A 23823-nucleotide genomic window follows, 5' to 3' on the forward strand; every position below is an offset into this window, starting at 1 on the left:
TTATGTTGGAAAATATAAAACACCAATTACTTAAATAAATCAAAGGAAACTTAACTTACCCTGGTTCATGAACAAATTAATGTAGAGATATACTGGTTCATGGACAGAAAGACTCAATATTATTAAGATGTCAATTCTATCCAAATTGTTCTACCAGATTCGACACAATCGCAATCCAAATCCCAGAAGAATTTTTTTCTAGAATTCAACAAGCTTATCCTAATATTGATATGTAAAGGCAAAGGAATTGAATAGCCAAAATAACTTTGAAAAGAAACTCAAAGTTGGAGGATCCACACTATCTGGATTCCAAGACTTAATCTAAAGCTACAGTAATCAAGGCAGCATAATACTGGCAAAAGGACAGACACATAGATCAATGGAAAAGAACAGAGAATCCAGAAATAGAGAGCCTACCGATATGATTGATTGATTTTCAACAAAGATATAAACTCAGTTAAATAGAAAAAAAGATAATCTTATCAATGAATACCACTAGAACAATGACACTCATATGCCAAAATTAAAACAAAACAAAAAGTTAAACCATACCCTACACCATATACAAAAGTTAACTCAAATTAATCAATATACTTAAATGTAAAACCTAAGAGTATAAAATGTCTAGAAAACATAAGAAATCTCTGTGATCTTAAGTTGGTGAAAGACTTCTATGATATGAAGCACCAAAAGCACAATCCATAAAAGAAAAAAATTGGTAAGCTGAATGTCATCAATGCTATTTGAAAGAAACAGAAAAAATAAAATAACAAGTCAGACTGAGATAAAATATTTACAAAACACATGTCTGGTAAGGGACATATATCTAGACTATATAAAGAACATTCGAAATTCAATAATAAGAAAACAACCCAGTACAAAAATGGGCAAAGGATTTTTTTTAAGGTGTACAAGTTGATATTTTTTTTCTTATTAGTAATGTATATATGGCAATCCCAATCTCCCATTCAAACCCCCCCTCCCCCCACCACTTCCCCCATTTGGTATCCATATGTTTGTTCTCTGCAACTGTGTCTTCATTTCTGCCTTGCAAACCAGTTGATCTGTACCATTTTTCTAGATTCCACATATGTGTGTTAATATACGATATTTGTCTCTCTCTTTCTGACTTACTTCACTCTGTATGACAGTCTCTAGGTCCATCCATGTCTCTACAAATGTCCCAATTTTGTCCCTTTTTACAGCTGAGTAATATTCCATTGTATATATGTACATCTTCTTTATCCATTCATCTGTTGACGAACATTTAGGTTGCTTCCATGTCTGGCTATTGTAAATAGGGCTGCAATGAACATTGGGGTACATGTGTCTTTTTGAATTATGGTTTTCTCTGGTTATATTAGGCAAAGGATTTTAACAGATACTTCACCAAAGAAGGTATTTAGAGAGAAAATAAGCTCATGAGAAGATGCTCTATACCATTAGCCACTAGGGAAACACAAACTAAAACCACAATGAGATACCACTAGTATCTATTAGAATGGCTAAAATTAAGGACAGAAACAAGTAAACTGAAAATACCAAATGGTGGTGAGGATGTGAAGCAACAGGAACTCTCCTATGTTGCTGATGGGAAAGCAAAATGGTACAGTCACTTTGGAAAACAGCCTGACAAGTTAAACATACACTTCCCATATGACTCAGCAATTTCACTTCTAGGTATTTACCCAAGAGAAATAAGAACTCCTGTTCACACACAAATCCACAGGTGAGTGTTTATAATAGCTTTCTTAATAAATTACCAAAGAAAGGTAAACAACCAGAATGTACTTCAGCTGATAAATGTCTAAACTGTGTACTACTGAGCAGTAAAAAGGATCTCACTAGTGATACACAGAAGATAGATGAATCTCAAATGCTTTATGCTAAATAAAAGGAACCAGACCCAAAAGGCTACCCACATCTCCTTTCAGAAAAGGACAGAATTACTAGACAGAAAATCAGCAAGAATAGAGAAGATCTGAACAAAACAATCAATCAACAGTATCTAAGTGACATATAGAACACACACCCAGCAACAGCAGAATACACAATTTTTAAGCACCCATTGAACAATCACCAAGATGAGCATAAAATAAACTTTAACAAATTTAAAAGAATTGATACTACACAAAGTATGTTTTCTGACCATAATGGAACCAAAGTAGAAATCAATATCAGAAAAATAAGGGGAAAATTCCTAAACATTTAGAAATTAAACTTCTAAATAATCTATGTGGGTCAAGACTCAAATAAAAATAATAATTTTTAAAAACATAGAACTGAATGAAAATTAAAATATAACACACCAAAACATGTGGGATGCCAGCAGTGCCAAGAGTGAAGTTTACAGCACTTCAGTGTTTATCAGGAAAGCCCTCAAATTAAGATCTACATTCCTACCTCAAAAACTAGAAAAAGAAGAGCAAATTAAGCAAAAGGAAGGAAATAAGCAGAAATCAATGGCTTTTTAAAGAAAAGAAAAACAACACTGAAAACTACAAAACATTGTTGAAAGAAATTAATGAAGACATAAATAAATGGAAAGACAGTCCATGTTCATGGATTGGAATACAACATATAATTAAAATGGCTATACTACTCAAAGCAATCTAAGCATTCTATGCAATCCCTATCAAAATCCCAATAGCATTTTTTTTTTTTGCAGAAATAGGAAAAATCATCCTCAAATTCATATGGAAACTCAAAGGATCCTGATTAGCCAAAACAATTCTGAAGGAAGAATAAAATTGGAAGACTCATGTTTCCTTACTTCAAAACATATTACAAAGCTACAATAATCAAAATAGTGTGGTACTGGCATAAAGACGAATGAAATAGAATAGAGAGGGCAGCAATAAAATTCTTACATACATGGTCAAATGACCTTAAATTAAAGGTGCCAAGACCACTCAAATAGTGAAAAGACAGTTTCTTCAACCAATGGTCCTGGGAAAACTGGATATTCACATGCAAAAAAGAAAAGAAAGTGGACCCATATCTTACATCATATACAAAAATTAACTCAAAATGCGTTAAAGACCTAAATGTAAGATCCAAAACTATAGAACTCCTAGAAGAAAACATAGGGGAAAAGCATCATGACATTGGATTTGGCAATGATTTCTTAGATACTACACCAAAAACACAGACAACAAAAGCAAAAATAGACATATGGGACTACCTCAAACCTAAAACACTTCTGTATATCAAAGAACACAATGAACAGGGCTAAAAGGCAACTTACAACTAGATATCAATTACAGGAAAGAATCTGTAAAAAATGCAAACACATGGAGGCTAAACAATATGCTATTAAACAACCAAGAAATTACTAAGGAAATCAAAAAAATACCTAGAAACAAATGACAATGAAAACACGATGACCCAAAACCTATGGGATGCAGCAAAAGCAGCTCTAAGAGGGAAGTTTATAGCAAAAGGCAACTTACACAATGGAAGAAAATATTTGCAAATTACATATCTGATAAGGGGTTACTATTCAGAATATAAAGAAATCCTACAACTCAACAATAAAAAAATTGAAAAAACAGATTTAAAATTGGGCAAAGCACTTGAACAGACATTTCTCCAAAGATGACATAAAAATGACCAAAAAGCATATGAAAAGATGTTCAACATCACTAATCATCAAAGAAATACAAATCAAAATCACTGTGAGAAACCACCTCACACCTCACACCTATTAGGATGGATACTATTTTAAAAATACAAAATAACAAGTGTTGGTTGGTGGAGAAATTGTAACCCTTGTGCACTGCTGTTGTAATTGTAAACTGATCCAACCACTATGGAAAACAGTATGGCAGTTCTTCAAGACTTAAAAAGAGAATTACCATATGATTCAACAATTCCACTTCTGGGATACAAAAGAATCAAAAGCTGGGTCTTGAAGAGATATCACAGCAGCACTATTCATAATAGACAAGAGGCGGAGGCAAACCAAATGTCTACTGATGATGAATGAATAAACAAAATGTGGTACATACATACAATGGAATATTACTCAGCCTTAAAAAGGAAGGAAATCCTGTCACATGCTACAATATGGATGAACCTTGAAGATATTATGCTAAGTGAAATAAGTCAGTCACAAAAAGACTATATGATTCTTTTTATATAAGGTATCTAGAACAGTCTAATTCATAGAGACAGAAACTAGAATGATGGTTGTCAGATGGTTGTAAGAAGCTGGAGGGAGGCAGTGATGGAGAGCTGATATTTTATAAATATAGAGTTTCAGTGTTGCAAGAGAAAAAAATGTTCTGGAGATTTGTTGCACAACAATGTATTTAACACTACTGAACTGTACACTTAAAAATGGTTAGGATGGTTTTTATGTTACGTATATTTTACCACAATTGTAAAAAATGGTTAAGGTGGTAAATTATGTTATGTGTTATGTGTATTTTAGTAGAATTTAAAAGTTTTTGTTTTAAATGATAAAAAAGGGGGATTAACACCAATTTTACACAATCTTGTGCAGAAAACAGAAGAGGAGGAAAAATTTACCAACTCATTTTATGAACCCAGTGTTACTCTGATACCAAAAGCACATAAATACAGTTTTTTTAAAAAAGAATACTACATACTAATCTCTCTCATGACCTTAGACACAAAAATCCTCAACAAAATATTAGCAGATTAAATCCAACAATGTATAGAAAGAAATACACACTATGACCAAGTAGAATTTATTCTAGGTACACAAAAGTGGTTCAACACTTGAAAATCAATCAATATAGCTCCCATATCAACTAGCTAAGGAAGAAAAATCATGTAATACTTATCGACAAAGAAAAAGCACTTGAAAAAAAACTATTTTTGATAAAAACTGTCAGCATGTTAGAAATAGAGGGGAACTACTTGATACAGAACACCTACAAAAAACCTATATCTAACATTATACTTAGTGGTGAAACACTATACTTAGCTATAAAAGACTGAATGTTTTTTCCCTAAGATTGGAAGCAGAGCACTCTCATGCAACACAGATTTTGGAAGTTATACCCACTGCAATAAGGCAAGAAAAAGAAACAATCACATAGACTGGAAAGTCAGAAATAAAATTTTTCATATTTGCAAATGATATGAAATACTTAAGTGTAAATCTAACAAAAGATTTACAAGACTTATATGTTAAAAATTATAAAATACTTACGGAAGAAGTCAAAGAATGCCTAAATAAATGGAGAGACATACTGTGTTCATGCACTGGAAGAGCCACTATAGTAAATACATAAATCTTCCCTAAACTGACCTGTAAGTTTAATAAAATTCCTTTCAAAATCCCAGAAAGATTATTTGTAAACAGAGACAAGTTTAGTCTAAAATTTACATAGAAAGGCAAAGGTCCTAGAATAGCTAAAATAATCTTGAAGAACAAAGTGAGAAGAATCATTCTATGTTATATTAAAACATTATATAGCTACAGTACTTGGTATTGGTGGGAACACAGACACATAGATTAGTGGAACGGAATAGAAAACCCAGAAATACACCTACACAAATAGAATCTTTCAGTTTTTAAAAAAAGTTGAAAAAGCAATGCAGTGGAGGAAGTCACTCTTTTCAACAAATGGTGCTGGAGCAATTGGAGAACCATAGGCCAAAAAAATGAACCTCAACCACTTAGGCTGTCTTGCACAAAAATTAACTCAAAATAGATTATGGATTTAAGTGTACAATGTAAAACTATAAATCTTTGGGGAAAAAACAGGAAAATTTTCAATATTTATGGCTACGCAAAGAGTTCTTGACACTAAAAGTTCAGTACATAAAAGGAAAAACTGATCAACTGGATGTCATCAAAATTCAAAATTTTTGAGCTATAAAAGATCATGTAAAAAGAATGAAAAGACAAGCTACATGCTAACAGAAAATATTAACAAACCACATATGTAACAAAGGACTAGTATCTAGAATATATAAAGAGCTCTCAAATTCAAGATTAAAGAAACTATCCAATCAAAAAATGGACAAAAACATGAAGAGATATTTCACTGAGGAGGCTTTACAGATGGCCAATAAGCACATAAAAAGATGTTCAACATCATTAGCCATCAGGGAAATTAAAATTAAAATCATGAGATGTTATACACCTATCAGAATGGCTAACATATAAAAATAGTAAAAACACCAAATGTGGGCAAGAATGCAGAGAAATTTTATCACCCATTGATTGCCAGTGGGAATGTAAAGTGGTACAGCCATTCTAGAAAACAGTATAGTAGTTTCTTATAAAACTAAATATGAAACTAACATACTACTCAGCAATTGTATTCCTGGGCATTTATCCCAAGGGAATGAAAACTGGTATAAGAATATTCAGAGATTATCTTATTTGAATAACCCAAAACAAGAATCAATTCAGATGTCCTCCAACAGATGAATGGTTAAACAAACTGTGATACATACATACCACAGAACTTTTTAGTATTTGCTTTATTGTTTCATTACTATTCAGCAATAAAAGGCACAAACTACTGATATATGCAACAATTTGGATGAATCTACTGGGAATTATGCTAAGGGGAAAAAAAAACAGTCCCAAAAGAATACCATATGATTTCATTCATGTAAACTTTTTGATATGGTAAAATTTTGGAAAAAAAAAGATAAGATTAGTGGTTGCTACAGGACAGGAATGGAAGTTGAGGAGTGGGCAGGGAGTTGAGTGTAGTTTTAAAAGGGAACTTGAGAGGTCCTTGCGGTGAGGGAACTGTTCAGTATCTTGACAATGGTGGTGCATACACACACTTATACACGCAATGAGATGTACAGAACTAAACACACACACACACACAAATGTATGCAAGTAAAACTGGAGAAATCTGAATAAGACCAGTGGACTCTCATCAATGTTAAGATTCTGGTTGTGATACTGTACTAGAGTTCTGTAAAATTTTAGTATTGGGGAAATTGGGTAAAGCATACATGGAATCTGGCTGTATTATTTCTTACAACTGTATATGAATCTATAACTATCTCAATAAAAACTTCAACTGAAAAAAAGGCTATGTATGTATGGTATGATTCCATTTATATGACATTCTGGAAAAGTAACAAAACTAGAGGGACAGAAAACAGATCAGTGGTTGCAAAAGGTGGGAGTCAGGGGAAGGTTTGAGGAATACAAGATTTTTTTGGAGGGGGTTGATAGAACTGTTGTATATTCTAAATGTGTTGATGATTATGTATCTGTAGTGTTTGACAAAACTCAGAAATGTATACTAAAAAGGGTAGAACTATATGTAAATCATACTTCAGTAAACCTACTTTTAAACAAAGGACACTACTAAAAATAATCATTTAGCAGAACTGATCAAGGAAAAAGGAAAGAGCAGAAATAAACATTAATAGGAATGAAAAAGGAGATAAATATTGATATAGTACATTTTTAAAATCACAAATGTCTCTCATGGAATGATATTAAAGATCTATTGATAAATGAGAAAGGCAAGATATGTATTACTTTGTATCATTTATGTAGGAAAAAACATGCACTGAATAGCAAAGAGAAGTATAAGAAGAAACTAGTGTCAGTAGTTGCCCAGGGACCAACCACCTGAGTGGCTGCTAAGGATAAAAGTGGGAAGACTTGGTTTTTGGTCTACACCTTTTAAAAAATTTTTTAACCGGGTATTATGTGTAAGTATTACCTAGTCCAAATGAGAATTAAATAGAAGAAAATAATTAAACATCTACCCTCAAATAATAAGAATATTATGAATGACTATAAAATTTTAAACTTAAATGAAACAGTTAATTTCATAGAAAAATACAAAATTACCAACTCAATTCATTTTATGAAGCTAACTTAGCCTTTATATAAAACAAGAAAAAGAAGAGTAGAAAGAAAATTATAGACTAATTTTAAATATGAAAATATATGGAAACATTCCCAGATAACATTATAAAAGTAAATTCTGCAGTGCTGAAAAAGAACACAATATTTTACAACCAAGTTCAACATTCCAGGAATGCAAAGATGGTTCAATATCTGAAAATGTACCATTAAAATTCAGATTAACAAAAAAATAATAAAATAAAATTCAGATTAACAAAAGAACATGCTCACTTCAATAGAGAAAGAACATTCTACCAAAAAATCAATACTCATTCATAATAAAAGAAATTTTTAGAAAAACAGAGACTTAACTACATTAATCTGATGAAGGGCACCTATCAAAAACCTGCAGTGTGTCATATTTCATATCAAAACGCTTCACACTGAAATTTTGGAAGCAGTCTCTTTAAAGTGAGGAAAAAAGAGAAAGAAAAATGCCCTTTTTTAATGTTCATTTAAAATATTACACTGGAGGAGGTCCTATGTAAGAAACAGAAAAAGAGATATAAAAATATTTGCAGATATGACTATTGACTATTCTACATTAACTATGATTATTCTATACATTAGCAAGACTGAAGGACACATGATCAACATACAAAATTAAACAGTGTCCCTATACACAAACAACAACCAATTAGAAAGCAGTGACAGAAAAAAGATGATTTCATTTTAAATAGCAACAAAATGTATATGATGCCTAGAAATAAATTTTAAAAAGATGTGCAAGTCCATTGTTAGACAATTGCAAACACTGCTGAAGGACATAAACAATTCTCTGAATTTTAAATGGAAAGACATCCTATGTTCACAGATAAGAAGACATACCAGCATTAAGATGTCAATTCTCCCAAATTAGTCTATGAATTCAATGCAATCAGAATCCAAATTACAGCAGGATTTTTGTGGAATTTGATAAGCCAATCCTAAAATTACAGGGAAAAGGACCCATAATATCTATAGAATCAGGTTAATCTGAATCTGAAAAAGAATAATTAGGTGAGAAAACTTACCCTTATTGGGAATTCCGACTTACTGTAATTTAGCAATGTAATTGAACAATTCTGTAATAGTACAGAAATAGACAAATGCATCAATGGAATAGAACAGGACCCTGACAAAGAACCATGAATGCACATAAAAAAACTAGATATATAACAGAGCTGGCATTACAGATCAATGGTGAATACCAATTATCAATACAGAGGGAAAACAAACAGTCTTAGATCTCTATTTGAGATTAAACACAAAAATAGATTCCAGACAGATCAAAGACATAAATGTGAAAACACATTAGAAAAAAGCCCAGATTATCTTCAGTGATCTTTGGAAAGGAAATGATTTCTTAAATAAGATGGAATAAGAATAAACCATAGGGCAAAGGAATGATACATGTCATATTAAATTTTTAAAACTTCTTTTCAACAAAATACAAAGTGAAAATATCAGATTGAAAAGCTACACGAGAAGAAGCTGCAATGCATACTGACAAAGAATTATAAGACCCTACTTTATATTTTAATGGATGTATCAAATATAATGGTAGACATCAAGGATACACATCAAATTCTTGCCAGTGGCTGGTTAATTCTTGGAGGAAGGAACAGGACTAAGAAGAGAGGCAAAAAGGTACTCCAATTTTATCTGTAGTATGATTTATTTCAGTGAAAAACTAAACTTGAAGTAAAGAGTAAAATATTAAAAATCAGTTCTGAACAATGTGAATGAGTGTTTTATTATTTTCAGTTTTTTTTTTTTAATTCTAAAAAGCAAACAAAAAAGATAAAACTGGCCCCCTGCCCTGGCTAAAACAAGTTCAGACACCAAAGATAATTTCTCCCAAGACCATGATTTGGGAGGGCTGGTTCTTACTCTTTCTTTCCTTTGCAGCTATATTCAAATTCTCATATATAACTCTAATCAAGATGAGGAAGGTAGCCTATCTTCTGTTGGGCTGGGAAAGTGGAAAGAAGTCACAATCAAGCCCAAGGTAATTGGAATGACAAAAGCTGTAAGCAACAGGGAGAGCTAACATTTCAGAGGCCCTCCATGGTGCGCCAAAGAGAAAGCCCCTTTTGTTTCTCATCAGACTCGCAGCTGAATGTGAGGAGTGCTGTGTCACGGCCCTTGTCAGCGGATGATGGAGCCTGGCAGTATGGAGAACCCCAGGAGACTCATGTCCAATGTAGGAATGTTCCTTCACAACAGCAGGTCCTCTGTCTGGAAGGAATATGAGGTAACAGACACAGCACAGGAGGATTTCTCCAGCATCCAAGACAAAATAAGCCTTCATTGAGGTGGTGTCCAAATACAGGCTGCTGCCCTGCTCTCACAATAACATGAAGATACAATCAGCTCTATTTAGAAAAGCCATTAGTCTTAAGCAGGGAAAAACATACTCTCCATATTTTAAAAAGCTGGGTACCACTGATGACAATCCAGTAAGCATCTGAGGAATGCCTACGATACTTCTTGACATCATAAATAAGGATTTCCCAGGGCATGGGTTACGGACTCCTCGGGACACACACAAAGTGAGGTACTAAAGGAGAATAAAAGCAGAAAGAAAAACCTATTTCTGGCTTTGCCACTCTGTCTCTGACAACAGCATTTCCTCCTGTCAAATAATTGTTCACTGTAGCTATGCCTCTCATAACTCTTCTTTATGAAAAACAAAATTCTAAAGTCTGAAAAAAAGACACCCCATATCAATGCATTTACTTTGCCTGACTGTCCTCAAAAACAAAAAGAAACCATTGGACCCCGAAAAGACACATGATATGTTGATTTCTAAAAGAAAAGTTACATAGTTTTTCTTTCTTTTTTTTTTCCTCTTTAAAACTAAACAGAGGGGGATTGTGTATTAGTTAGGTACTAAATAAGTCATTTAAATTCAATCTCTCAGGAAATTAAGAGATAAAGCAAACACAAAATAAAGGAAAAACTGATAAATATAGGCGATGTGGACAGACATCTGATAAATGGCAAGGCAAAAATAATAAACAGGTACACTTTAATATGTACCAGATTCATAAACGTGGAGGTTTCTTTCTCTCTAAGTGGTGCCTTCATACTCCTAGAGAAATCAGGGCTATAAATACCAGAAAACATGGAGAACTTCACCAGGTGTTTTCTAAGGACTACGTCAAATTCTACAGTGAAATTCAGTCCTAACCTGAACCTCTGTAAAGAGACATCAAGGACCTCCAATACACACATCCACCTTTTCTCAAGTCTCGGTTATTAACTAGGTCCCTGGGTCTCTCTCAGCTTCTCCTTCCACATACAAGCCAAAATCTGCCCACATACCTTTCCCACTTGGAGCCTTTCAGTGATTTCCCACGGCCCACAGGAAAAGTCCTAGTCTCCTGGCATGGCATACCATGGTCTTGAATGGCCTGCCCTGCTTCCTACCTTCCTCCGCAGTGCTATCTGCCACTACTTCCCACTTAGTTTTCACTAAGTCATACTGAAACTGTTGTAGTTCAGTACACATAAAGAGTTATTTCATAACTCTGTGCCTGGACTTCCCACATGCTTCCTTCTGTCTGGAATATTCTCCCCTCACCTTCACCAAATTGACTCAGTCATTTTCTAGGAAGTCCCACTTCTTCCAGCAGAGCTAAGTACCCCTGCTTTGTGCTCCCAGAGCATAATTTGAAGATTCAGTCACTTTATTGAAGAGCTGCTATATTGTCAAGTACTGCTATAGGCATTGAGGATAAGGCAAAGTACAAAAGAGAAGTCCCTGCTTTTAAAGAACTTACAGTACAGTGCAAGGGAAACCAACAGTATATAAGAAATGTAAGTTAGGTGTTAATAAATAAGAAAAATAAGGGAAGGTTAAGAGAATGATAGGAGACAGAGGCGGGCTATTTTAGCTAGGTTGGTCAGGGAGGGAGTCTCTGATGAGGCACCAGAGAGGGAGAGCGCCGAGCAGCTAAGTTGGTGCATTCTAAACAGGGGGAAAAATGCAAAGGCTTGAGGCGGAATTGTGCTTGGTGTGTTTGAGGAACAGCAAGGTTTTTTTGTTTTTTGTTTTTTTTCCATATAATTAAGTTCTTATAAACTGGCTGTCCTGTAGAGAATAAGCTACAGGGGGCAAGGGTGGCTATCCAGAGGCCAATTGCAACAGGGAAGAACAAATCTGACTCCACATTAGATCTGTTACTTTAACTTTTGTATTCTATTGCTTTTGCTACAAGTTAAGAATGTTGCCTAAAGCTTGAAATATACAAGATAGCCCATCCTCAGCTCTGACCTTTAAAAGTACAACACTTTTCATTCACACAGAGAATAAAAAGTTGCAGAACAGAGAATAACATTTGTCTGGTTGGAGGCAAGAACGAAGGAGTCCCACACCAAGAAGTTTGCAACAACAGACTACACCCTTCTCCCCTTTTAATATAAAGGAAGCCTGCATTCTAATTCAAGTAAGATGGTTCTTTGGGAAGCTACTCCACCATCTTAGTCTGCCGGCTTTCCAAACAAAGTTGCTATTGTGGCAACAACTTGTCTCTTGATTTACTGGCCTGTTGAACAGTGAGCAGTATGAGCTTGGACTCAGTAGCACAACTGGAAGGTTACTATAATAATACAGGTAAGAGATGAGGAAGGCCTGAACTAAAATGATGCTAAGAAGTAGTAAGATTCTATATAATTTTAAAGCAGAATTAAAAATAGAAAGAACAAATGGACTAGACATGGGGTGTGGGAGAAAGAAATCAGGGATGATGCCCAACTCTTAATCCGGAGCAACTGGAAAAATGGAGAGATGGAGAAAAATGTGTAGAGCAGCAGATAATGTGGGGAGGGGAAGTGGCCGGGGAAAGGTAAAGGAGGGACCAAAAGTTCAGTTTTGGACACATTAAGTTTAAACATCCAGGTGGAGATGTCAAGTAGGTATCTGGAAATACTAGTCTGGAATGTAGGGGCAGTTCAGAGTTGAAGGTATGAATTTAGCAATTATTTGAAATCAAAAGGCATAGAAAGCCACAAGGCTGGATAAAATTACCTAGGGGATGAGTATAGAAAGGAAGAGATGCAAGGACCAAATCCTGGGGTAACTGGATTTTTAGAGGTTGGGAACATGAGGAGGCTCCAGCAGAGGAAATATATCTCTAGCTTAGCCCAGCGGCAAGCTTCTTGAGAGGAGATACTACTTTTTTTGTCGTATCTTCAGCTTCTGGCTCAATGCCTCTTAGGTCACAGTAGGTATTCAGTAAATAAATTAAACTGTCCTTTGAAACCCAGCTAGAATCTAGAGTTATTTCCTAGAAGGTTTCTTGGTAAAATATGAGAGTCCAATCATTGAAATATGACCAACCAGTGAGGACATCTTTTCAACCACCTGTGGCACAAACTGAACTGATTTTGAAATAGCACACCACTGCTACACAAGCCATGAAGAGACAAGGCACAAATGAAGGCTCTAAAAGAAAGAGTCTATTGACTGGAAAAGCAAACACTATGATGTTGAAAGGCCAAGAATCATGAAACAGAGTTTTTTCGTCTTCTATTGTTTCACAAAGTAAACAAACATGAAACATATGGGCGATTCCTCAGTTTTTGTGTGTTAGTCCATTACTACCATAAACAGCTACAGTAGAGGGGCTAAACTCCCAGCTCCACGTAACAGTAGAAGGCAATAAAAAAGGATAACTGAGCATCTGTAAGGAATTGCAACACTCTTAATAAGTATGTCTCCCTTCAATCCTCTAAACATTTTATTCTGTTCAGCATAAAAAGTTGAAGTGATTCTGGTAACTGTAGCTTATATTTTATTCTGAGATAGAAAAACAGAATATGTAAATTTCTGGATCATCTTTAAAGTCTTCTGTTGCCAAAATGACTAATCACATGGAAACAGATGTGTGTGAATAATCCAACTAACTCACAAAATAACTTTGCTACCGTAAAGGACACTGAACTGCTTTCTATCCATGCCCTCAAAAGACATTTTGGCTAACTTTTCTTACTTATGTCTAAGTTGAGCAGAGGTATTTGGTGTTTAATGACACCAGACAGGAAACTGAGAGGAGGAGAAGCTCAGGGAACCTAACAACTGGGAAAGGATGCTGCGGAAGTTAGAATTTATGGGAAAATCAAATTAAACACTGCTTTTAAAAGGCCATGGTCAAATGAAAAGAAATTTTTTTCTTCAAAATAAACGGATACCTCAATGCCACCAGGAAACTAAAGCTCAGATGTGAGTCTGTATGAAACACTGAATTATCCAGGAAGTCAGATCTTTACCTTTTACTAACTATGCACTGTGCTACTGGGGAGAAATTACACATGTAACCTGGAAGACAATTAAAGAGATAATAAGTATAGTACTAATACCCTGTTTATATATCACTCTTAACTCATAATGAATGTATTTTAATATAAATTCCTCTGTGCTTATTCACCATTTCATCTTGCATCAGCACGAATGCTATTATAGTTTTTTTTAACGTGCCTAACACAGTCCCTGGCACATCAGAATGGCTCAAAAAATATTCTGCCAGGAGACTTACAACAAAACTGCTAGGGAACATATACTGTAGTGGATATATGTCAACTTTGGCTGTCCAGCATCTGAATGCCCTTTTGATTTGAGGGAAACCCAAGATAGATGAGAAGCAGAAACCACTTCCCACTACAGAAGCTAAAGAGGAGTAAATATTCTCTTTCTCCACTCTCTGGAAGCTAGAACATGGGAAGGTGACATAAATCTGTCTAACTATAGCTGGAATTTTAAATCTTAAGATGTAATGTAAGGACACGAGGTCTGACAGAGATTATTTACAGCAGACAAAGAGTCAAGCATCCAAAGACATGGCTGCAAATGGCTGAGGACAATGAAGTCTATCAGCTTGCTGATGACTGTCCAGTGACCAGTGTAAGAAGCAGACTGCTTGTATAGTGAGGTCTACAGAAATCTTGGCTGGGCCTTGCTTCCCCTCAATCCTGCCCAAGCTTAATTCTCTAATCTTGTCAATTTTGTGCACTACATAGTATTCATTACTTTTTTACTAAATTCCTATCCTACTTAAGTTGGCTAGAGTTGATTTCTGTTGTGTGCACTAAGGGACTGGTACCAGGAAGTACATTACTAGCAATAGTACCTCAGGTAATTAAGGGCAATTTGGGGTTGGTTTCTGGGCTAGTAGAGGCCAGTGGATATCATATTAGTGTTCACAGAAGGGATTCTGCAAGTCCTGGACATGAGTGGCGAATAACTAATTATCACTTGAGTTCACATAAAATGCTCTAGGAGACTGAGAGACTGCTGCCAAGAATAAAACAACAGGAAGGGAATGAAGAATTCAAGACTGTGAGCCTCTGCTATTCTAAGGGTACAAGACAGCTTATGTAAAGGGGCTATTAAGGTCAAATTCCTACAAACTAGGCTTCCGACACAGACTGAAACCCAGGTACCTTTAAGGAAAGGACCTTTTCTCTCTTACAACGACAGAGCTGAGGTGGCTATGAAAACAGCTTTGATGCTCTAGGTTGCTGAATTAGAGGTCGGTTAAATTTGCAACTATATTGGGACTATCCTATGAAAGTTGGAGCATTGATTGGAGAGAGACAGAGAGAATAAATTGGAATGGTAGTCTAAGGGAGGATTCTGAGGACTTGGGAATATCCCGAATCCCTAATTCTCACTGAGGCCCCCCCCCCCCAACCCCAGCCGCTAGCTGGGTCCAATAGGATTGTTCCTCTGTTGCTTGAAAAGGCAGTAAGATCCCCTTGCCTGAGGGAATTATTTTGCAAGTGTAAACTAATTCCCCATTTGCCTCATCCTTCCACATATATACTCTACTGCACTACCATCGGATCACAGCACAGTCTGTGGGGTGAATTACAAAAGCATCAAATATTTACAAGACTTTGGTCATTTACATGGACAAGTATATAGGAAATAAATACAGGGGACATAGGAAATGAATGTGTTAACTAAGGAAAGGAAATCAATTCTACATCTAGCTAATTTGGGGTAGATGTATTACCAAAGGTTCTGAATTCAAAAATCTAGCCTCGGTGGCTAGCTTCAGTGGTTTAGAATCGTTTAGAGTGGCTCTAAATTTTTGTCTAGCTGACTGATTGGAAATTGGACTCAATGGTGACTATGCTAAAGGAAGTTGAGATGTCACAAATTCTTTGAACTAATATGGAAGGAGGAGTTCAAAAACTTCAGGACACAGGAATGATGGAAATTATTGTCACCCATGATCCCCTTTAACCATTTTCCATCTATGGACCCTACAAGGACCCAGAGACACTTCCTTCTCCAAGGCCTTGAAAAATGCATTAGCGAGTAGAACATTGACATCCTTGGAAAACATTCTATAGGCTAGGGATGCTGGTAGGAGACACTGAGATCAGGTTTCCCATTTCGATTTCAAGAAGGAAGGAGGAGACTAAGCAGTGGGATCTAACTACTAGTGAGTGAGAAAGGAGGCACAATTACATAAACAGGCAGCAAGGCCAGAGTGGTAATTAAAATAGCTTGACTATATAAATCTTTGGCAGTAGCTAATTGATCACAGTCTATGTAGGATTAGAATAAGTTATCTCACTTCAGGGAGCAAGAAATGTGTTTTCATTTATACAAGGAATTGTTAGGGTAGGTAAGAATAACTTGTAATATATAACTCTGGGGAAAAGGATATATCTATCTATCTATCTATCTATCTATCTATCTATCTATCTATCTATCTATAGATGTTAGTCAAAGTAGTCAAAGTGTCGGACTATAGTAGACATTCTTTTTGCTGAATTGTTCCTATTTGGGGGGAAGTCCCAAGATCAGCAAGATTTTACCTCTCATTGCAGAAGCCAAAGTGGAGAAGATAATCCTTTTCCCTACCTCTTGGGAGACAGAGTGTGGGCATATGCCTTAAACATAGCCAATCAATTGGTCAGACGCACAGCTTTTACCCTTAGGGAATGAAGTAAAGGTCAGTGAGAGATTATTTTCAGCACTTATGGGGAAATCAAAAACCCATGACACAGCTGCAAGTGTTCAGTGGTTAAGCTCAGCATTGTTGTGCCAACAGAAATACATAAAGAAGACTGTAAGCTGAAACCTTGGCTATCCTTGCCTCCCTTGGTTCCTGTCTAAACCGGGTTCTCTAGCCCCCCAGCAATTCTTTTAGCTTCTCAATAGTCTTCCAGTAAGGACCTGCCGTGATTAAAGATGATTTCTATGACATGCATTCAAGTACACTGTTACAGAGGCACAAATGCACTTTAGGATAATTAAGCCATCAGGAACAGAAACACTTTACTGCCTATGTATATACGACTTCCTGTAGCAGGCTGGAAGTTAAGTAAACTATAATGACAGACTTATGCTCAAAGCCAGAATATTTTCTTCTTCTATTAACATGTCAGATTGAATCAAATGAAAACTATAGATATCAGACCATTTTTTTTAACCTAAAAAAAATTTCATGTGGTTTAACCTAATATTTCTGGGTGGTGCTAAAAGGCAGCCGTATCTCTCCCTGCCTATTTGTTCTTAGCTAATTTTAAAAGGTTAGCTTCAAAACCTTACTTAATTTGTCTAATATTTTTTAAACACTTAGGCTTTAAAATTCTACTGATAATAGCACAAATCTTTTCACCCAGCACTGGCTGAGCCTTACAGAATGGCGACTGTAAAGTCTGTAGATAGTAAAGAAATTTTGGGAAAAAATAATGTTCAGTAAGAATTAGAAGCACAGAAATTCATAACCAGAAGGACAAAAGGAGTTTGTAACCAGAATGTGATTTGATTCACATTCAGTCCTAACTTGCATCTTGTCGGTCTGAAACTCCTCTTGTCAAATGGGATTTCATATTATTCTTAAAGTCGTTAAGAAAAGAATATAAATTTGGGGGTAACTGATTCTAGTTTCCAATACTCAGAAACCTGTTCAGGGGGTGGCGGTCTTTTTCCCTTTACATTTACCTATATTATACCTACTACATTTCCTTTTACATTTACAGAGTATTAAAGGTAGTTTCTCACCAAACAACATATATTTACTCTTCATATACTTAAAGGTACTAATTTAGACCTCAGCATTTCTCTTCCTACTCAACCATCCTAATTCCTTCAGTATTTCCTCAGGAGTCTATTCTCTAGTCCCTTTCTCATATTCTCTAAATCTCATGCACATTTCCCAAATCTTCCAAACTGCAGAACATAGTATATCTTAAAAGCAGATGCAATGTGAAAGGAGAGACGCATTTTGGGGGTAGGTGAAAATGTGCTCCTGAAGAAGATCAAAAAGGAATCGATGATATGGAATATGGAGTGGGAACTACTAGAAGAAGTCAAATACTTACCCAACCATTCTTAATACAAGTACAAGGCTAGAAGAAATACACTGTGGAAAATGAGATAAAACAGGTTTGCTTTTTGTGTTTCTTTCTTTTTTTTTTTAACCTATCACCAAAGTTCTCTAAGAGAGCCCAACAACAAATTATTAGATTTTACTCTAAAGCAATAGCTCTTGAGTTGCCTCAATACTTGCTAAAGTGTTGCTAAGCTGATGAGGGATTTTTACCTGAATGGCACTTCTTCCTGTGGAACATCCACATAGTAACGAATAAAAAATCTCTCAGAATCTTCTCGCTCACCATCGGTAACAACACTGCCATTAAGTTTGGAAACCGATGGCAATCTATAAATAAAAAGCAAGAGAGACATTTTAAGATACTAAAAATATTTAGCCTTAGAGATAAAATGATTGGTTTGAAGCCCAGTCTTATTCTCTTGAAAGGATGCATTTGATGTAGCTCTGCTTGTATACAACTACTCACATGAACAAACATGGTATAAAATAAAAGGGCCAAAAATATTTAAGTTTCATTTTTGGATGTGACACTGACCTTTTATAACCATACCTCACCTTTCCAAATAAGATTCTAGGCAGCACTGTCCGATTTAAATATAACGCAAGCCACACACATAATTTTAAATTTTCTAGTAGCCATATTTTAAAAAGTAAAAAATTAAAACAGATGAGATTAATTTTAATAGTATATTATATTTAACCCAATATATGCACGATACAATCATTTTAACCTATAATCAATACTAAAAAAATAACTAAGATACTTGATGTTCTTTTTTTCATGTAAACTGTTTGAAATCCAGTGTCTTTTTCACTTACAGCACATTTCAATTCAGACTAGCCATGACATCAAGTGCTCAAAAGTCACACATGGATGATGGTCCCATACTGGACAGCACAGGTCTACAAAGCAGTCAGTACAATTTGGTCATATAGTTCAGGAATCCATTTATCCCATTTACAAAAGAATTGTGTAAAGTACAAGGCCTTCAAGACGTACTCTTCTTAGAAGAAAAGTATGTTGAAATTTATTTCTTCAGTGGGATACTGATGTGTATGTTAACAACTGGAAAGCAGTAAAGATCTGCTAGGTATTAGTTGGTCAAAAAGATCAAAGTGTTATAGAACCACTCTTCTTTAGGGAACCTTAAAGCCTACTGTTCCCCTGCCAAAACTACTATGTATAGTACACGAGAGAACAAATCAAAGCTCCATGGCCCTTTACATCTTAGTCAAACCTTACTGCTGCTAAAGGCACATGCAAACATAAACCCTCATGGTACGTGTCAGCAGTCTGGGGAGGCAGAGGCTGAGGCACAAAAGGGAGGGCAGTCGGAGAAAGAAGGTAGCAACATGGTGCTCATGTTCAACTCAATGTAAATTGAAGAAGAAAACACAGATGCAGCTCTCTTAAGTTCTACACTAATGGAACGGTCCAATTTTCAGGTATTTACACTTTGAATCAGGTGTCCCCAACCCCCGGGGACCGGGCCGCACAGCAGGAGGTGAGCAGCGGGCAAGTGAGCAAAGCTCCATGTGCCGCTCCCCATGGCGCACATGATCACCTGACCATCCTCCCCACCCCCACACCCACCCCATGGAAAAACTGTCTTCCACACCACCGGTCCCTGGTGCCACAAAGGTTGGGGACCGCTGCTTTAAATGACTTCTGTGTTAACACAGAAAACAAGGGTAACTAGAATAGAGTTGATTTCCTATTATACCTACCTTTTCTTCATGACCCAAAACAGGATTTCAAATATTGTAAATTTTGAAAAGCATAAAAATAGAATAGATTGTGAGGGAATTTTTTCAGTGGGCTTGGCAGATCAATTATATTTCACATTTTTCTTATCATATTGCGTTCCTTTTCCTCTAGGATTTGAAGCTATAGAAGCAGCTCCTTTAAGCACAGTCTGTTCTAGAGATGGATAAACATACAGTGTGCTCCCCTCACTGCCAAATAGTGCATTATCTCTTTAATGAAACAACAATTCTCTGAGAAAAGAAAGCAGAATAATCAGTACAACAGACCTGGCTATTACCAATTTCCTTCGCTCCTCGGTGGTATATGGCTGCAGAAGAGGAATTCCTAACAACCTCACTTCTTCAAGTTTAGGGAATGAGTTTAGTTTGTCAATGTCTTCCCAGGACTGCAAACCTAATTTGAGAAATATATTGTTTAAGTAAATACAGAAAAGCACACAAATGAGAAGACAAACATAGCAAAAAAATGTATTTCTATTAACAAGTTCTGAAATGTTAAAATGATCATAAACTAGTTAGAGACGCTGAATTTTTTCTTTATCCAAAGAAAGAGTGGAATAAAACACCATAAAAACTTCCCTATAACCTCTCCTATCCCTGTGATCCCAGTGCTCAAGGGACCCCCTTTGTTCTCCGACATCTACTCATCTACTGATTCTCCACCCAAATGGCTGGTAAAAGGGGTTAGTGGTAGTTTAATAATCAGGATAGATGCCATGATTACATAATTTAAAAAGTGATGTGAGTTCCCTGGTGACGCAGTGGTTAAGAATCTGCCTGCCAATGCAGGGGACACGGGTTTGATCTCTGGTCCGGGAAGATCCCACATGCCATGGAGCAACCAAGCCCATGCGCCACAACTACTGAGGCCTGAGCTCTAGAGCCCATGAGCCAGAACTACTGAAGCTGCGTGCTCTGGGGCCCACGTGACCCAACTACTGAGGCCGTGTGTTGTAGCTACTGAAGCCTGTGTGCCTAGAGCCCATGCTTTCCAATTAGAGAAGGCACTGCAATGAGAAGCCCACGCACCTCAACAAAGAGTAGCCCCCACTCGCCACAACTAGAGAAAGCCCGCGCACAGAGAGAAAGACCCAACTCACAGAGAGAAAGAAAGCCCCGCCCCCCTCCAAAAAAAGTGATGTGATCAACTCTTTCATCAAATACAGACTCAGAGAACCTAACTGTTGATCAGAGTGGATACTGCCATACTAAATTTTTATCTAACAAGTACTATAATGGGTAAGGTCAATAGAACCAGAAACTAAATATTATCTTTCAACTGTCCTCACTGGGGACAGGGAAAACAGATTCAAAATTTAAAACAAACAAACAAAATAAAAAACAAAAAACCTGAACCCTTGGGTAGGAAAACATGCAACAAATTAAGATTGTTCAGCCCTAAAAGGAAACTCTTCTATAGCTGTGAACAAATGTATCATCCAAGTCAATACTTGGCACTGGTAGGAAAAATATTCCTGTAATAGTGAAGCTGGTCAGTTTTACAACACATTAAATCCACTGCAGGGAACAACAGCGTCCCTTCCTATTTCTATCAATCTTCGGCAAGGGTAAATGCGGAGGAGCAATTTGTGACAACCCTGGTGCATAACTATCCCAGGTCACTGTCCTCTTCCCTTCAGAATGGCATTGCCATCTAGGAGGAAGAGAAGAGTTAGCTCAAGAGATGTCAAGTTGTGAAATAAACAGCTTCCTTATGTAAATCACTTGTTTTTAAGACTTAATTCCCACCCTTAGAATCTCCATGGTGAAATAAACTGTTCATATTTTTTCACTTTTAGGTCAGAATTATTTTTACTTATGTAGTTGATTTTAAAATAGCCTGAAAGACAATGCCAAGGGAATGAGAAGAAAATCCGTACACTGGGAGAATACATTTGCTAAAGGCACACTGATAAAATATACAAAGAACTCTTACAACCTGACAACAAGAAAATGAACGATCTGATTGAAAAATGGGCAGAAAAACTGAACAGACACCTCGTCAAAGAAGATATACGGATGGCAAGTGAGCATATGAGAAGACGTTCCACATCATATGCCATTAGGAAAATGCAAATCAAAACAATAGTGAGATACCACTATATACCTATCAGAATGGCCAAAAGCCAAAACACAGAACCAAAAGCTGTCAAGGATATGGAGCAACAGGAACTCTCATCTGTTGCTGGTGCAATGCAAACATGATACAGCCACTTTGGAAGAGAGTTTGGCAGCTTCTTACAAAACGACAGATACTCTTAATATAGGATTTAGCAACTGGACTCTTCGTTATTCACCCAAATGAACTGAAACCTTACGTCCACACAAAAACCCGCACATGGAGGTTTACGGCAGCTTTATTAATTAAGCCAAAACTTGGAAGCAACCAAGATGTCCTTCAGTTTGTGACTGGATAAATAAACTGTGGTACATCTAGACAATGGAATATTATTTAGTGCTAAAAAAGAAACAAGCTGTCAAGCCATGAAAAGATATGGAGGAAATTTAAATACTTAATACTAAGTGAAAGAAGCCCATCTGAAAAGGCTACATGTTGTATGATTCCAACTATATGACATTCTGTAAGAGGCAAGGGATTAGTGGGGAGGGAGGGATGAACAGGCAGAGCACAGAAGATGGTTTGGGCAGTAAACCAGTATTATGCACAACACTACAATGGTAGATATGTGTCATTACACATTCGTCCAAATGCACAGAATGTACAACACCAAGAGCGAACCCTAACGTAAGCTATGGGCTTTGGATGATGATGTGCCAGTGCAGGTAAGTTGAAATGTATTACTTTGGTGCTGGGATGTTGATAGTGGGGGAGGCTGTGCATGTGTAGGGGCAGGGAGCCTATGGGAGTTCTGTGTACCCTCTGCTGCAATGTTGCTGTGAATATAAAGACTCTAAAAAATAAAGTTTATTAATTTTAAAAACAGGCTAAAGTATTCATTCCTGTGATATACAGAATCAGATAGCAACAAACTGGTAACCAATCACATGTAAATACTAGAAAAGAAAAGTGAGACTATAAAAGGCATAGCAGGTTGGGATTCCTTAACCTAAATCCAGACAAAACGATCTAGTTTGTAATTCTTTGTACTCTTTTAACCCTGCCTTTTATTATCCAGTTCATCAGTTTCATTTCACTCTTTTCAGAGCATGACCCCTTTACCCTTTAATATATAAAATATTAACAGCTAATATAATGCTATGCCAAATGAATATTTGATAAATATTGATATTTTATCAGAGCATTTATGACAATGAATGCCTTAAATTTAGCTAATCAATAGGCATCTGCATGTCACTCTTGAAATCCATCCTGTGAGAAGGCAGAGCTGTGACTGAAAGAAATACACTTTCACTGTATTTCATGCATAAGTTCCGATCAATTTGCATGTAGAATGAGAACAAGCCTGTCCCTCACCTGACTTGTGGAGGCTGATGGATCGCAGATTAGGGAACAGCCTAGCCAATGAATCATCAGGCTCCTCAATAGCATTCAAATGATTGTTGGCCAGGACGAGGGTATCCAGTGAAGGAAACATAACTCCTAACTTGCGTATCTCAGTCCAGTCTTGGAGGTTATTGTCTGTTATATGTAGTAGCTTAAGAGAATGACAGCAAATAGAAGGACAAGACACTGTTTCATAGTCATTAAGGCACAGGAAGAGCTCTTCCAAACTGCAGAGAAAAAAGGAAATATTTCATTGTTTAAAGCAGTTATGTTTCTACTTTGCACCTATTTTCAGTCATTCAATAAATAAGCGTCTACTACGTATGAGACTCTGCTAGGTGTTGTAGAGAAAAGTCTTTCTGAAGCTTAAAATACAGCTGGGA

General features: G+C 36.3%; 1 protein-coding gene across 1 annotated transcript in view; it reads right to left on the reverse strand.

Moving 5' to 3' along the window:
* The window catches only part of TBCEL (tubulin folding cofactor E like), a 69632-nt gene that overhangs the window by 15372 nt on the left and 30437 nt on the right, over window positions 1-23823 (reverse strand). The window contains exons 5-7 of the mRNA XM_057748919.1: window positions 23411-23667; window positions 20242-20368; window positions 18418-18534 (exon numbers count right to left, since the gene is read on the reverse strand). Coding sequence (XP_057604902.1) covers window positions 18418-18534; window positions 20242-20368; window positions 23411-23667 — 501 coding nt within the window. The remainder of the gene's footprint in view (window positions 1-18417; window positions 18535-20241; window positions 20369-23410; window positions 23668-23823) is intronic.

This window comes from Hippopotamus amphibius, chromosome 9, assembly GCF_030028045.1.
Source record: "Hippopotamus amphibius kiboko isolate mHipAmp2 chromosome 9, mHipAmp2.hap2, whole genome shotgun sequence".
Lineage (NCBI taxonomy): Eukaryota > Metazoa > Chordata > Mammalia > Artiodactyla > Hippopotamidae > Hippopotamus > Hippopotamus amphibius.